This window comes from Perissodus microlepis, chromosome 11 (assembly GCF_051167445.1).
Source record: "Perissodus microlepis isolate ML-2025 ecotype Zambia chromosome 11, ASM5116744v1, whole genome shotgun sequence".
Classification (NCBI taxonomy): domain Eukaryota; kingdom Metazoa; phylum Chordata; class Actinopteri; order Cichliformes; family Cichlidae; genus Perissodus; species Perissodus microlepis.
The window spans coordinates 412,729-429,891 of record NC_140471.1 but is presented as its reverse complement, the minus strand read 5'-3'; the positions used below and the strand labels follow the sequence as shown (position 1 = coordinate 429,891).

The following is a 17,163-nucleotide window of genomic DNA, read 5'->3' as shown; positions in this document are numbered from 1 at the left end:
TAAGTATTTGATTCCTTTACCACTCCAATCTGGAAAGTTTATCATATTATTGTTTTGTAATATGTCAAGGTTGTTCCAGATAGGTGTACGTTTGCATGGGATTAATGAAGACTTTTAGAAACCCCCACCATGTTGTCAGAGAAGAGCTGATGTTGACGCTTTTGAAGCATTCATGTCGTTGGATGTTTGAGCTGATAAATGGTAGGTCTGAAATCTCTAGATTATTGCAAAGTGCTTGTTCTACATCTAGAAGGTATGTTTTAGCCATCCTGAGATAAATTGAAGCCTGTTGGCTAAGAAGTAGTGCTGAAAGTCTTTTGTAGTGTTTTTAAGCTTATACGTGGGGGTTTATCTTTCCAAAGTAATTTGGACATATATGAATCTAGAGATCTGAACCAAACTTGTGGTGGTTTAGTTGGGATCATTGAGAATAAAAAATTAAATTTTGGTAAGACCATCATTTTTATAGCGGCAACCCTTCCCATAAGTGATATGGGTAGACATTTCCATCTAGCCAGATCGCCTTCTACTTTCTTTAAAAGTGGGATATGGTTTCATTTAGTTAGATCTGCAAGCTTGGGAGAAACATTAATACCTAAATATTTTATATTTCCCGATTGCAGTGGTGTAGAAGAAGAATTATGGAAGGAGCAATTAATCGGAAGGACTGTAGATTTTGACCAGTTAATTGAGTAATCTGATATTCTTGCAAAAGAGTTTATCAATGCAATTACCCCAGAGAGATTGGTTTGTGAGTTTTGGAGAAAAAGTAACACATCATCTGCATAAAGGCTGATTTTATGTTCCACGTTCTTGCATTTTATGCCCTTAATTACTGTATTCAGATTTTTTAATTTTCAACATCAACTCCTTAATAATATCAATAATATTCACTATACACCAAATTGTTCCTCTTGACTCTATCATGGCCATTTTTGGCCAATTGAAACCCATTATAACCACCTTTTGTGATTCCTTGTTATTGACAGTACTATATCATGCGATTTAGGTCAAATTGCTTTCACTCTAAACTCAACACATGAAAATTGTAGTTTTTAATGTTTTTTTACCAAATTACATCATTTACCCATTTTTGGCCAAGCAAGAAATTTCATGTAATATTCTGAGTTTCTAGTAGCGGCCTTTGATGGCTTACCACACTCCAATGGACCAAAATAATGAAACAATTTTGACATAGGTTTGATCTTAAGGATCTAATAGTTTGTGTTTGTGCATGACATTGCAGCACAAACATGTATTTGCAAGATAGACTGGAATAAATAATGACGCATCAAACATTACATTGGCTGCAGTGAATTTCTGTGGATGCAGGCTATTGAGCTTTGAGGTTCCCAGTCCAACTTAGCTTTGAAGCACATGTTAAAAGCACTTTTACTCTTGTATTTTTCATAAAAAGATACCATACCCAAAATATTAACTCTAGAAACAAAAACAACCCCAATCACAGGACATTTTGCAGAGTTCAAACCTGCAGCTGCAGTGCAAACAACAACAAACACTGTTTGTAAACGTGTCCTGGAGTTTATGCAGGTGCAGACAGTGCTACTGCTGTAAGTAAGCCTAACAGCTTCCAGATCATTTATTCTGGCAATATGGCAAGAAGGTCATTACTGCTTCAAGCACTGTCTGTATGATCTGGTCAGAGAGCAAGGACAGCAAGCAGTCCTCTGCCCTTGAAGAAAAGACATCTGCCCAAGATGAAGAAACTTCCTCTCCAGAAGATGAGGGGACAATCTCCAAAGAGGCTGACTGTATCACTACTGATGATGAGTACTAGCCAGTGCCTGAATCCTCTTCTTTGGGGGAGGATTGGGGTTTGGGGCATGGAGGTGGAGGCCGAGCAACTGATGGAAAAGAACATAGGAGCATTTTCTGAGACCGAGGAGCCGGTGACTGAGTGGATCCCTCATGAAAGAAAAACCATGTGGGTCCCACCACTGAAGAGAGACTGCTCTACAATCCAGTACCCACCGGTATCAAACCAGGGGTCACCCTGTATGCAATTCCCTGCATTAGCAGCCTGTGATCTACTTTTGACTTTTTTATAAGAAAGAGATCTTTTAGCTGCTGTGCACCCTTACAAAGCTGCATGGGAGGCGAAGGTGTGAGGATTGGATGATTATAGATGAAGTGGAGATGTGAGCCTAAACCAGAATAAAGCAATACATAGCATGTTGGATGACAACACTGGAAGTTCTCAGGAAGTAAAAAAGGGAAAGGGGTTCAGACTCCAACTGACGGAGGAGCTCCGAGGACAACGTCTTTCCTTTGGTCACCTTGGCAGAGGAACCCCTCAGATGAAAACTGGCACAGGGGAAACAACCCAGAGCTTCCTCCCCAGCTCCTCCAGTTGCAACAGAGGAAGATTTTGTTGTCTGTCTTTGGCTTCACCAAAACTACCACGGCGATATCCCACATGCCAAAGCAACGGAGGAATGTGCTTCTTTTGACAGCAACACACAAGGAACCAGTCAGTGATGGGGAATAAAGGATGCGTAAAAGCAAGAAGCAATCCTGGACTACAATAGGCACAAATATTGCTTGGATAACTTGTGTTGGCACCTTGAGTTGTAGAAGGAAAACTAACTGATGGCTGCTGTCTCTTTTCTCCAATCTCCTGGATGTCTTGGGATACGATGCCTTTGTCCCGCCGGAAACAACTTCACTGAAGTGGGGGAGTCCTCTACAACCTACAAATGAAGAGTGATCCTGGGAGAGCTGGGGCACATGCTGGTGACCTCAACAACTGCAAGACACCCTTCTCCTTAATTCTCAGCCACTTCTGCAATTGATCTCAAGATACAGTAGTCTGAACCAGAGTGTGACCCACACCCCACCAACAAAATGAGAAAAAGGTGCAAAAGGCACATCTCCAGGATTGGAACAGCAGCCCCTTGTACCAGGTGTAGAAAGTGTGCCTACAAAAACCACTCTACTGTGGTTAGCACAGCTTGCTGCTAATGAGGATGCACACAGAAGCACACACTGGAATATAATTTTTGATCATTTTATTGGTTATTTAAGTGGTTATTTGGTCATTAAAATGCCTTTCTGGCCACTAACACACCATTTGTGATTTTATTTTTGGCCATTCACCACCACCCCCCCACTACCCCTTAAAAAAAGTAAAAAAATAAATCATTGTTACTGTTACTGATCTGCAATGATGATAAAAAGAAATATTAGGTTTCATCATTCATATGCTAAAAAATGTGAACTTTATTACTATTACTATACTTTATTACTATTTTTACTATAATAATACATAATCTGACTGGTATTCAAAGGTTATAATATCTGAATTTGAATTATATTTTGGTTTTCATGACTAGGACTGGTGCTAATTTAAAAAATCAAGTCAATGAAAGTAGAAAAATGCTTTAATACATATTAATTTTATAGTATTTTGTAAACATAAACAGGGGTTGGCCATTTTTGGCCACGAACAAGCTGAGAGGGAGTTTATTTTGCTTTTCTGTCACTGCACAAAAAAACAAAGATGCATAAAACTCATTGATACTTTTAATTATTGCTATGCATCTACCCTCCACCATGGTTAGAAAATAAATCAGTTTGCATGTATTATTTAGAAAAAAAATGGGGATTTTATGTTTTTATCCCTATTTAAATCATTAAAATTATGTGATTTAACTGGTATTTAAAGGGTTAAAATTCCGGATTTGATTGAAATTTTGGTCTTGATGAACAGCGCTGATGCTAATCTAAAAAATCAAGTCAATAAAAGTGGAAATTTTTCTTAATATATATGAATTTTATAGCATTTTGTAAACGTAAACAGGGGGTGGCCATTTTTGGCCACGAACAAGCTGAGAGGGAGTTTTTATGTTTTTGCTCTCCCTGCACAAAAATAACAATGCATTATAATCAATGTTGATGTGAATCAATTACATGCCCCAGACTCTACTATTAATAATACAAGAAATTTCAGCAGCAATGCAGTTATATAAAATTGCGAGATTTGAGGTTGTCTTCCAGCTGGTGCAGTGGACAAACAAACTGGTGTTTAAAGGGTTACAAATTTAAAAAGTAATAACTATTTTATATTTATGAAAAGAACTGAAGTTAATTAAAATATTTATGCATAAAAAATGGCAAAAAAAACCATAAAAAGAATACAAATTACAGACCTAATCTTTTGGTGGCCACTTTTGGCCACGAACAAGCTGAAAGGGTAGTGATTTTGAACAAGCCCAGTTAATGCACATAGAAAACAGCTGCTTGTTTAAGTGAAAATACATTGGGGTTTTTTTTGCGCTAGTAAAGTTGTGGAGTTATATTTTGTATTTTGTCTCGCATCAATTATATCGTCAGTTATATCGATATCGCAAATTTTCAAATATATATCGTGATAAATATTTTTGGCCATATCGCCCTGCTCTACTGTCAAGCATCTCCCCATCACCACTCCACTTCTGTCAGCCTTTAAATGAACCCTGCTCAAGTCTGTCACTTCTATTTGGAGCCAAAAGGAAAAACTGTTTTTCAGTCATTTTGGAAAGACACAACATTTCTGAAAGCACTCAAACTTCTTCACATTTGTCTTCAGACACATCCCGAACACTTAAGAACTAAAGAAAGTTTCAAACATCAATCAAAGTTTTGAAATACAGAAAAACAACAACAGCTGCAGTCAGTGAACTCACCTCAAAGTCTCCAGTTGACAGTTTGGACTCTCCAGTCCAGCACACAGAAGCTTCACTGCTGAATCCTGCAGCTTGTTTCCACTCATGTCCAGTTCTGTCAGATGGGAGGGGTTGGACTTCAGAGCTGAGGCCACAACTTCACAGTGAGTCACTGAGAGTCCACACTGAGTCAGTCTGTGATTATAGAAAATATGAAATGTGTTATTATAAAAGCAGAAAATCTGCATTATAAACACAGACTGAATGTATATGAAGACAAAATAGATTGACATCATAATCTGATGAAGATCTGCTCTTCACATCTGTGCTTCAGCTCCTCTTATTCACTTTGAATGTTGTTATAAACTGACATGGATCAGTTTGTCTTTGATTGGTTTGTAAACGTCACTGTTTCCATTGAACTTGTGTGACGGTACAAAGGCAGAGAGGGAGAGAAAGGAGAGAGCAGGATGGAGACAGCAAAGAGAGAGCAAACAGAAACAGGTGAGAGTGGATAGGTAACTGATAGGTCTGTCTAGGCACAGGCCTATTCCTGGAACAATCAGAGCCAATTCTATCGCAGCTAGCAAAGCATACGACACCAGGCAGAACTCTTTGTGTATTCTCGTGCACGAGGGAGGCTGATCTAGGTCAAGCGTTGTTCCTCCCACTTGAACCCCGTCAGACTGTCAGTCAGCTCCCCCGTAGCACTGTTCTTTATTGTGGTTACATGAATATGGATAAGTTAATTAACATATGACATCTTACCCAGGCATACATGTGAACAAAGAGTGCCAGTGTGTGTGTGTGTGTGTCAAGATGTGACCCTGTGAATGATCTGCTGGCACCTGTGAGTCCAGCAGTTCATCTAAACAAAAGGCACTTATACTTAAAGAAATACAGATGTGTTTGCCATACCATATATCAGAAAGAGGAGGTACGACCTCTCTCATGACCTTAGGATATGGGTGTATGCCAGAGTGCTCTGGAATGCACACAGAGTCTTTGCAGACTACTAAGGATCAGACATTCTATCAATATGCAATCGATTATATACCTCTAAGCATATATGAGTATATGTTTCTAAGCATAAATGACAATCCAACAATATAACTCTGACAATAACTAAGGTCAGCAACCAATCAGAAAGTTTCTGTTTGACCCACATTCACTGATGATTCACATCATTTTACCGGGGAACCATTGAGAGCGTCCTCCGCTGCTACATCACTATCTGGTACGGGAACTGCACCCTCGCTGAAAAGAAGTCTCTGCAGCGGATAGTGAGGACAGCAGAGAGGATCATTGGAGGCCTCCTCACATCCATCTCCCAACTCTATGACAGACACATCATCCGACGTGCGAACAGCATAGTGAAGGACACTTTCCACCCCTCACGTGCGCTGTTCTCCCTTCTTCCATCTGGCAGACCGTTTCGCAGGATCAAAACCGTAACAACCAGACACTGCAAGAGCTTCTTCCCCCAAGCAGTCAGAGCCCTCATCTCACTACCCCAAAAGGCCTGATATACGCATACAACTTTACAAACACCTTACAATACTCATCAAAAGACTCAAAAACAACAAAAACTTCCACAAATCCACTACAAACTAGATCTGGGAACAACATACTTATTTGCACACTCAGTCACATAGTTCTGAACACACACCTAAATTATGTTATATTTGCACATTTTGCACATGTCTTTGTCATGTCTTGTCAATAATATCCTGACAATAACTTGAACCTGGTATTCAATACCTACTACACATTCCACTTTGTATTGTCTCTGTCCTGTCTTTGCTTATCGTAAGTAAGTAAGTAAAACTTTATTTATATAGCACCTTTCTAGATAAAAGATCACAAAGTGCTTCACACAAGGATAACAAAGCATAAAAAAAACAGACAACAGTTAACAAAATGCAGCTCTAAAAAGATGTGTTTTTATTTGTTTTTTGAAAGAAGCTACTGAGTCCAGAGATCTTATGCTCAGTGGGAGAGAGTTCCACAGTCTGGGAGGCACAGTGGCAAAAGCTCTGTCTCCCTTTATTCTCAGCTTTTTATGATGAATGACAAGTAGACCCTGGCCACATGACCTAAGAGACCTGCTAGGAAGATAAGGCTGTAGAAGTTCAATGATGTAGGCAGGAGCTTGACCATGAAGAGCTCTATAAGTCAGAACCAGAATCTCGAAGTGGACTCTGAATTTGTACAGTTAATATTGTATAGTTACCATTATAGTATTGTATAGAATTGTATAGTTAGTAATTAGTACCTTTTTTATCCCTTAATTTTACCAAAATTTAGCATGTTATTTAATTGTAATTCCTAGTTTATATCTCTTGGAGATATATCCTTTATATATTTATAAATGCACCATGGGGGGCGTAGGGTGAAACAGCATTTCGGTACACTGTATACTGTGTATACTACTGTATTGACAATAAAGCTCTTGAATCTTGAATCTTGAATGATGACTGCACATAACCAAGCAGTGTGTTACTCGGATATCAAATATGGATGCTGCTCCCAACGTCTATAAAGCGCTGATGACATCATGACTTTTGGCGAGCGCTGCAAGGAAGTTAGCTCGGGGACGTAAACAGCAGCCAGAAACACAGCAGTGAATTCCATCAGCAGAAAATAGGGACGACATTTCAGCAGCAACAACTAAACATTGAACAATCAGCTCTGTGATTAATGAGGACATGAAGTCAGACATTCCTCATTAGGAGCAGCAGCAGGAGTGGTGCGGAACCTTTGGCCTGATTTCAGAAGCTGGAACAGTTCGTTGCTGGGATGGGACGGGTCCTTCAATATCTGAGTTGCTCTAGTCCAGCATCTCCTAATGTAAATGTCCTGTAGGGACGATGTCAGATGCCCTACTGTTGGCAGTAAGAGAGCACAGCTGGTTCACCTCTGAGCCCTCACTCTGAACCACAGCACTGTCACTCAGCAGTACATCACACTTTAATCACACTAAACCAGAGTCTTCCTCAGCACCTTCATCCTCACTTACTGCGTTTATGTGTCTGACTTTATTTCCTCATTAATCACAGAGATGATGAACTCAAAGAGCTGAAGAAGACTTAGTGAGACACACACACACACACACACACACACACACACACACACACACACACACACACACATGCACTACAATAACAGCCCATAGTTGTTCACTAGCTGACAAACTGCCTAAAGAAGAAACAGAACCAGTGCGATGGTGAAGTCAGAAAAGCCATCAGAGATCAAAGAGGACAGAGGAAAAGCTCAGACGGTGACTACTCTGGATATTTGTCACTGTTTTTAACATTAGATTTCACTTCACTACAAAGAAGCTCTTCATAGATTCTTAGTTCTGTCTTCTTTCTAACACCCACATAGCAAAATTGGTATGGCCCGGATCTGGCCCACACAATGTGCTTACACATGGCCCAAATATAGCAAAGAATGATGGCCCTTTGGTGGCCAAGATCTGGTTTGCCAGATGTGGCCCACACATGGGCCAGCACAAGGCCAGTTTCAGACACACTGGTGGTCCTGTGCTGGCCCATGTGTGGATTACCTCTGGCAAACCTGATCTGGGCCACCAAAGGGCCGTCATTCTTTGCGGTATGTGGGCCATGTGTAAGTTGTGTGCAGCTATGGGCCAGTTGTAGACACACTGCTGGCCCTGTGCTGGCCCAGAACAGTTTCAGCTCTGTCCCCAGATGTCAGCCTAATGTGTACCTTAATCAAGCCATGTAATAACAACATGTGCCAGAACATAATAGTGCAAAAGTAACATGACAAAACTCTGGTCAGACAGTGAACGGACTGATTCTTATATTACGCTTTTCTACTCTCCCAGATTACTCAAAGTGCTCTATACAACATGCCACATTCACCCAATCACACACTTTCTCTAAGCTGAGTGCTTCCTAACTACTTTCATACACATTCAAACTCTTGACATGCAGACTGGAGGAGCCAGGGATCAAACCACTAACCTTTCGATCAGTAGATGACCTGCCCTACCTCCTGAGCTACAGCCACCCACTGGCAAAGATGAGTACACCGTCACTGGGTTTTGGATAAAGTGTACACACACAAACCTGTCAAATCTGCATTTGAAACGTTGGCTACCATAGCAGTATAGTACTGCAACATGGCATTTGGGCCTTCTAACTAAAATAGGAAAATAGGAACATAAATAGTGCGATCATTACCAGACCTGGCCCACATCTGGTTGTCATACACTCTACCATGACACCAGTCAGTCAGAAGTGCCAGCTTGATGCCGGATCCAGACCAGACCTGTTTTCTATGGGCCTGGGCCACATAAACCAAACCACAATCGAGCCAGATATGGCATGCCATCACATAGACAGTGTCATCTATGCCAAGCCTGGCCCATATCTTGATGACATATGTCTTATCATGCCAGAAGTCAGCCAGCAGTGCCAGCTTGATACCAGATCCGGGCCAGACCTGGTTGCTATGTGGGCAGGAGCGTCTGAATGACCAACAACAGCAGCAGCAGATTTAAAATACTGCCCCCTAATGACACAACACAGGTACTACATGTAGATGTGAGTCTACAACACACAGCGTATGACTACCAATGCAGGATCATGCTAAGTGCACACACACTTTTACTGATCAACACAGAATATCATTTTATCTGAGAAACTCAAACTCATGAGAGTCATTTAGTACTGTGTATATCTGAAGAACTAAACTACTGATCTACACTAATTAATGATGTTAATGATCACATCTGGACTCACAGAGCCTTTCTGCAGTTCCTCACAGCTGGAATCAGTCTCTGTCGTCCCTGCTCTGATATGTTGTACTTCTGCAGGTACAACTCATCCAGAACCTCCTCTGACATCTGCAGCATGAAGGCCAGAGCTGAGCACTGGATCTCAGAGAGTTTCTTCTCTGATCTGTTCTCTGACTTCAGGAACTCTTGGATCTCCTGAAATAATGAGAGGTCATTCATCTCCATCAGACAGTGGAAGATGTTGATGTTTCTGTCAGGAGAGATTTTATCACTGTTCATCTTCTTCAGGTTCTTGGTGACTCTCTGGATGGTTTCTGGACTGATCTCTGTCTGACCCAGCAGACCTCCTAAGAGTCTCTGGTTGGACTCCAGACAGAGGCCATTAAGGAAGCGAACAAACAGGTCCAGGTGGCCATTCTTACTCTGGAGGGATTTTTTCATGACTCTGTTCAGGAAACCATCCAGAGGTGACTCCTTCCAGTCTCTCCTCAGGAAGCTCTTCAGCACCTCAACCTTCCTGTTGGTGTGACAGTAGAACATGTAGACTGCAGCTAGAAACTCCTGAATGCTCAGATGAACAAAGCAGTAGACTGGTTTCTGGAAGATCACACACTCTCTTTTGAAGATCTCTGTACAAACTCCTGAGTACACCGAGGCCTCTGTCACATCCAGACCACACTGCTCCAGGTCTTCTTGGTAGAACATGATGTTTCCTTTCTCCAGATGTTCAAATGCCAGCCTCCCTAGCTTCAGAAGAACTTCCCTGTCACCCTCCGTCAGCTCCTGTGGACTCGTCTCATGTCCCTCATGGTACTTGTTCTTCTTCCTCTTTGTCTGAACCAGCAGGAAGCGTGAGTACATGTCAGTAAGGGTCTTGGGCAGCTCTCCTCTCTGCTCTGTAGTCAACATGTGCTCCAGAACTGTAGCAGTGATATAGCAGAAGACTGGGATACTACACATGATGTGGAGGCTCCTAGATGTCTTCATGTGGGAGATGATTCTGCTGGACAGCTCTTCATCACTGAATCTCCTCCTGAAGTACTCCTCCTTCTGGGCGTCAGTGAAGCCTCGTACTTCTGTTAGCCTGTCAACACATGTAGGAGGGATCTGATTGGCTGCTGCAGGTCGGGAAGTTATCCAGACGAGAGCCGAGGGAAGCAGATTCCCCTGGATGAGGTTTGTCAGCAGCTGGCTGACTGATGACTTCTGTGTGACATCAGACAGCAGCTTCCTGTTGGTGAAATCCAATGAAAGTCTGCTTTCATCCAGGCCGTCAAAGATGAACAAAAGCTGAGAGACAGCCAGCTTCTCTGCTGTGACCTTCTGTAATGTTGGATGGAAAACATGGAGCAGCTCCAGAAGACTGTACTGCTCATCTCTGATCAGGTTCAGCTCCCTGAATGAAAGCAGAACCACCACACTGACATGTTGGTTCTCCAAGCCCTCTGCCCAGTCCAGAGTGAACTTCTGCACTGAGAAGGTTTTTCCAACACCAGCCACGCCGTTGGTCAGAACCACTCTGATGGGTCTCTGTTGGTCAGGTAAGGCTTTAAAGATGTCCTGGCACCTGATTGGAGCGTCATGGAGGGCGTCCATCTTGGAAGCTGTCTCCAGCTGCCTCACCTCATGTTGGGTATGAACCTCTTCACTCTGTCCCTCTGTGATGTAGAGCTCAGTGTAGATCCTGTTGAGGAGGGTTCTACTTCCTGTTTCATCACTTTCTTCGGTCACACGTTCACATCTCCTCCTCAGACTGATCTTATGTTCATCTAAAACCTCCTGCAGACCAACATCTGCTGAAAGAAAGAAAAACAGAAAGAAAACTCTTCAATGTCTGAACAACAACAAGAAGTCCAGTTTTCAGAAATGCGTCCATCAGCAGACAGATGTTCAGTCTTACTTTGTACACAGCTGCTCTGACTGGCTGTCTGCAGTCCAGCTCTGGTTCTGGATCTTTCTCCACACTGGGGACAGGAGGAGTCTCCTGATGAAGCAGACTGGTCCCAGTATGAGGAAATGCACTGTCTGCAGAACCAGAAACATATCCAAGGTGAGCAGGTTCCCCTCCAGCACAAACTCTAGACTTTAAATGTTATTTTAGGAAACTTATTCTCAAAGGACAACATGACACATTATTTACATTATTATTTATGTTTTATATGACTTTTTGCAACTATTATTAGTATTTAAATGAGTCATATCCATGATGCAGATAAATGAAAAACAATTAAACAAAAATATTTCAGGTGATTATTCACTGCAGTGTTCTCCACCTATAAGATAAAAATATGTGAAACATTGCTGAGACGTCTTTGTGCAGCAACTATAAACATTTCTGTAACTTATTTATCTCTGACGTCCTTTGGAAGAACGACGAGTAAATACTTGAAAGAATCAAATACAGAGTACAGTTGCAATCAGTGTAACAGCAAATACACCCCACTTTTCAGTTATTTATTTGTAAATAATGTTTGGAATCATGTATGATTTTCTTTCCACTTCTCACGTGTACACCACTTTGTGTTGGTCTTTCACGTGGAATTCCAATAAAATTGATTCATGTTTGTGGCTGTAATGTGACAAAATGTGGAAAAGTTCAAGGGGGGCGAACACTTTTGCAAGCCACTGTATGTGGACACCCAAGAAATCACATCGGTGCCAACATGCTACAAAAACCTCTCACTCCCTCTGTGCAACACTGTGATCTCTCTCATTCCTGGCTGTGCCTTCAGTTCGTGTATTTAGTTCTGAGTTTTGCACAATTTAGTTTTGTATTAATTCAATCCAGCAGTAAAGCTGTTTTTGAGTTAAGTCCTGCCTATGAGTCTGTGTTTTGGGTCCAATCTCCTTCCCTCTTCAAACATGACAGAAGATCATGACCAGAAATTTAAATTTTTAACATGTTCAGCTACTTTCCAACTTTAAAATCTCTTCTTCTGTCTGAACTTCAGCTTTCAACAGTTCTGCACTTTGGCTTTCAGATGAATGATTCGGGGTATTTCAGCTCAGTCAGCTTTTTTTCACTTAAGATTAAGAAATAATTCCATTTCAGCTCCAAAAATTCAGCTATTTTTCACCCACATTTGTGACTTAAAATAGAAAGTATGATGGCGTGAATTCCACACAGCCCGGGGCTGTACACAAGAACTGATAACAACGCAGCATCGATAATTCTGTCATAGTTTAATGTGGAATCTGTCTACATTCAAATGGTGAAGAGCAAAGAGAAGAACATGTGTTTCTAGCATCAAAAAAGCAGCAGCTGTTCCTGTCATCACTTTTAAAATCTTTACTGGGAAAAAGCTTCATCAAATCACCTGATCAACAAACTCAAGTGAGAAGAAAAGAACTTTATAGCTGCTTCATCCACTGCTATTAAATTACACTAATATTAAGCTCTTCAGGGAGTTTTTAGGACTTCCTGATAATAATGAATTACAGTCGTCCAGCCTGGAAGTAATAAATGCATGAACTAGTTTTTCAGCGTCACTCTGAGACAGGATATTTCTAACTTTAGAGATGTTGCACAAATGGAAGAAAGCAGTCTCACATATTTGTTTAATATGTGCGTTGAAGGACATATCCTGGTCAAAAATGACTCCAAGGTTCCTCACAGTGTTACTGGAGGCCAAGGTAATGCCATCCAGAGTAAGAATCTGGTTTGATAAGGTAATGAAGAGTGGCTCAAGACCTTTTCACAGTACTGCACGCATGCATCAGCACAGCATGGACAATGAAAGTACCTCCCTCAAATTCTATTTATTTTTTATACAACATCAACAAGTGCAAATGAATTATACTTTTGCACAGACTGCTTCTCCTACAGAGATGCAGTTTACAGACTAGGAAACAACATTAAGCAGTTTATTAAATCAGATAAACTGGCATAAAGGAGTTCATGATACTAACAGCTCACCTCTCTGCAGCAGACAGAGGCTGGACTTTAAAATGAATGTAGCGATCATTGGACGCATCACTGTTTAAGGACACACAGCTGGGTGGAGGTGCAGGGTGGTTCCTGTGAATAATGATGGAGCAGTGATGTGAGTGCTGAGCTGTGACATGGAGAAGAGTCATGGACAGTTAGAGATGGTCATCTCACCTCTGAGCTTTGGTCTGGCTCTCATGTTCCCCACACAGAGTGGTTTTAGAGGGAGGGACTCCCTCCTCTCTGTCCTCACACTGATCCATGCTGCTCAATTCACATCAGCTCACACACACTTTCTACCTTCACCTGCAGAGGAAACACAAATCATTCATGTGCACATCAACTGAGAGCTGCAGAGGTCGTGTCTGATGTGTTGGACTAACATCCATCTGAGACACAGCTTTCATCAGTTCACTACAAAAAGTGTCACAGAGCCGAGTTCAGCCTCTAACTGCTAGCTGCTCTGCTAGCTAAGCTAACTGATGTTAAAGGTCAAGCTCTTTGGGTACTTTCTCAGCTCCAGGGGGTCTCCTAGTGGTAGAGCTGAAGGTACCCCTGTGTCTAACGTGCTGTCTGTGTTGGGATGATGAGTGAAGGAGTTTTGTGCAGTTCCAGCAGAGACACTAAAACACAGCAGTGATTGTGTCTAAACAGACAAAGTGTGAGTGTAACCAAATATCTGAGGGAGCTCACTACACAGGAACATTTACATCTTTCCTCTTTTATTTCACTGTGAAGGCTGAACCCTCTCTGAAGTCAGCACCACCTAGGGGAATTTCTCTTTAGGAATTGTAAATATAGTGTTTAAACAAAGTAACCCAAAGGCTGCACTACAAAATGCACTACAGAGGCAGATTACATATTCAAATAACTTCATTAAATATATTTCAAAAACTGAATTGTAAGCAAACTGCAGCCTGAGTCACAATAAAGGCTGACTGTGGCTCTGCCTATCAGCTGCAAGTGAAATGAAATGAAAAATATTGAGCTGGACTTGCACATAGCTGAAAAGAGGAAGAGCACATGTACAAACTACATCTATAGACTTTCCTACATGCTGAACCACAAACACCACCCTGTACTCAGAGCTGAAAGTCTTCACTGTTATTTTTCTACAGATCATCACTGAAAACATTCAGACGGACTCATCATGTCTTTTTTCCTTCAAACTACAAACATCCAGGACATTAAACATATCACAGAAAGTGATTGCCGTCCGCGGGAGCGCGCTCAGCTGCTTAAAGCTGTAGCGTCCAGATTACTTACAGATACTTCCTTGCAACTGATATAAGATGCGGTAAGCTGAACACAGCTTCAACCGTCTGTTTGTTGAAAAATAGTAACAGACCGCACCGCATTTTCTTCTTAGTAACGGTAACGGCGTTGAAACGATAGAAATAGTAATAGTTAAATTACTGGTTACTGAAAAAAGTAACGTCGTTAGTAACGGCGTTACTTGTAACGCCGTTATTCCCATCACTGGTCACAACAAATGCTAAACTATGTGATTTTTTTCATGTTATCTTAATATGTGATTAATAAAAAGCTTTTTCTTTCACAGCTTTTCTAGTTAAATGTCAGCTGTTTGGATTGTCACATAACTGCAGTATGAATAGATTATATCTAGCAAAGCAGACAAATGGGGAAACGATGAGCCATCATCCCGATGTTAAACTCTGATTAACTACCCAGACTCAGGAAACCTCAGGCTGACGTTAACATTAAAGTTAGAGCTGAGATCATTATCCAGGTCTTAGAGCTTTCATATTTCTAAATACTAAGCTCATCGAGAAATAAACAGTTTTAAACCAGTTTTTGTTGCCATGACAGCAGATGGTGTGTCTTGGAAATGAGATTTAAATCTCAATAAGACTTAAAGGATAATAAAGTCAACACGTGACTTCTACTGAAATATAATCTTTAACCTCTTAAGCCCCAAGGGGGTTTCTGAGCTTCCTGCTCGAAAATGTAATGCCCAAATTTAATTGATTATTTCTCTGCAATTACAAACTCTGTCCTTACAATCTTGGTATCAAAATAAAGCTAACACTTGGGAAATTTCATCAGAGGTGTAAATATTGAAGCAGATATTACTGTGTCAAAGTTACTGAGACTGGAACACAGAAAAAGTAAGTAGATTTTATCCTCGCCTAATTTTTTTTTTTAATTTTTAGCATATAACCCTTTTAAAAATATGCCTCAGATCACATTTGGTTCCAGAAATCCAGTAACCAACATATAAGCATTATCTGTGCAAAGATTTATGTTTCTAAAGTGAAACAGTGAAAAACTACAGCCCTGTCAATACATGAATATCCAGACGTTGTACAAAAATGTCCAATTTTGGCACACAATTGGACACCATACCAGTTGATTTTTTTAGGTATTAAAGAGCAGAAATTACATACAACAGTTAGACTTTCCATAACTATTTTAGGAACAATTTGGTTTTTCGTTCTTACAAACACATTTCTTTTGAACTTGCCCAACGTTCTCAGTTTTTCAATGTTCAACATTTTCAATTTTGTCCACATGATGGACACAATGTAACTGTGTGCTTTCTGCAGATGTACTTCTTGCATTTCTCACAAAAAGTGCTTGTTTTAAAACATGAATCTTCCTAACTAAGATTTAAAACAAAAGATTTCTACGTCTCCTCCAGTCTCAAAAACAGATGACAAACCAGTCGACACACCTGAGTCACTGACTTTCTTAAATCCACTCACCCTCACTGGCTGTTTATTACTAATCACTGTGTAACTGCTGTGAATTCACAGTAACTGCCATCTCCTTACAAATCTTCATTAGATTAACCACACTTATACAGACTGTATATAACTACCAACTCTCCAGCCATGTTGATGGATTGCCTATATTGGCTGGAAATATTCATTTCCAGAGAAAAGACACAGACAGACGATTCTTACAGGATGTGATGTGACAACACTAATGAAATATTGATGTGTCATATTTGTCCAAGGCGTATTTCATTGTTATGGAAAAAGAGAATATTAAAATCATGATGACCAATTGGAGTGGTGATTTCTATGACTTTGTGTATATAATTTGGAATTTTGTACAAATGTAGGCCAATAAGGAATATATGATATCATTTCTTTCATTTCAAAGGTTTATTTGCATGACGCACAAACAGAGACAATTGAAAGGTACAAATGTGTTGTGCATGACACGAGTTCAAACATGCTGCAGATGTGTGTCACAGGTTGATCTGGCTGTAGGCTGTGGCACTTGGCCAGAGGTGGCGCTGGTTGACTCGAGTCCATTTTAGTGCACAAAGTAAACTGCTCGCTTTAGTTGTGAAGCAAAAACGCTGAAACCGGAGAAATAAAACGTAGGAGGGGAACGATAACGACGACAAGAGTCTCCCGATCGTTTACGCTTGCTGTCCTGTGAACAACATTGGCGTGGTGTTAATTGTTTGCTGTTTTCGCGATCGCGTCGCGCATGAGGATATCACCAGGTAAACTCGCGACATTTTTAAACATTTTGTTGTTCAACAGCATCAAGACTGACGGAGTGTGTTTGAGATAACCTCACAAGTGTCACAGATGACACATTTGGCGGTTTTTTTGCTGGTTTGTCGGTAGCAGCTCCTGAAACGCAAGACTGCCACACATCTTTTCGACCAAATCCAGTTGATCTAAACGCCAGTAGATCTGGAACACCGGGGGCGTGGGGCTTAAGTGGTTAAGCATCAGAGTGATGCACAGACAGATGTTTAATAACGCTGATCCAGTGTTACAGCAGCTCTGATGGTAATGAGTCTCCTCTGTGAGCAGCTG

General features: G+C 40.9%; 1 protein-coding gene across 5 annotated transcripts in view; it reads right to left on the bottom strand.

The window, feature by feature from the left end:
- The window catches only part of LOC146376991 (protein NLRC3-like), a 414,853-nt gene that overhangs the window by 8,472 nt on the left and 389,218 nt on the right, over positions 1 to 17,163 (bottom strand). For 2 of the 5 annotated variants that reach the window (XM_084944989.1, XM_084944988.1), the window contains exons 2-6: positions 13,535 to 13,666; positions 13,349 to 13,450; positions 11,333 to 11,457; positions 9,437 to 11,228; positions 4,686 to 4,859 (exon numbers count right to left, since the gene is read on the bottom strand). In XM_084944989.1, coding sequence (XP_084801115.1) covers positions 4,686 to 4,859; positions 9,437 to 11,228; positions 11,333 to 11,457; positions 13,349 to 13,450; positions 13,535 to 13,623 — 2,282 coding nt within the window. In that variant the 5' untranslated portion in view covers positions 13,624 to 13,666. Of the gene's footprint in view, positions 1 to 4,685; positions 4,860 to 9,436; positions 11,229 to 11,332; positions 11,458 to 13,348; positions 13,451 to 13,534; positions 14,056 to 17,163 lie in introns of those variants that run through there. The other 3 variants (XM_084944990.1, XM_084944992.1, XM_084944993.1) reach the window with 3 other exon arrangements.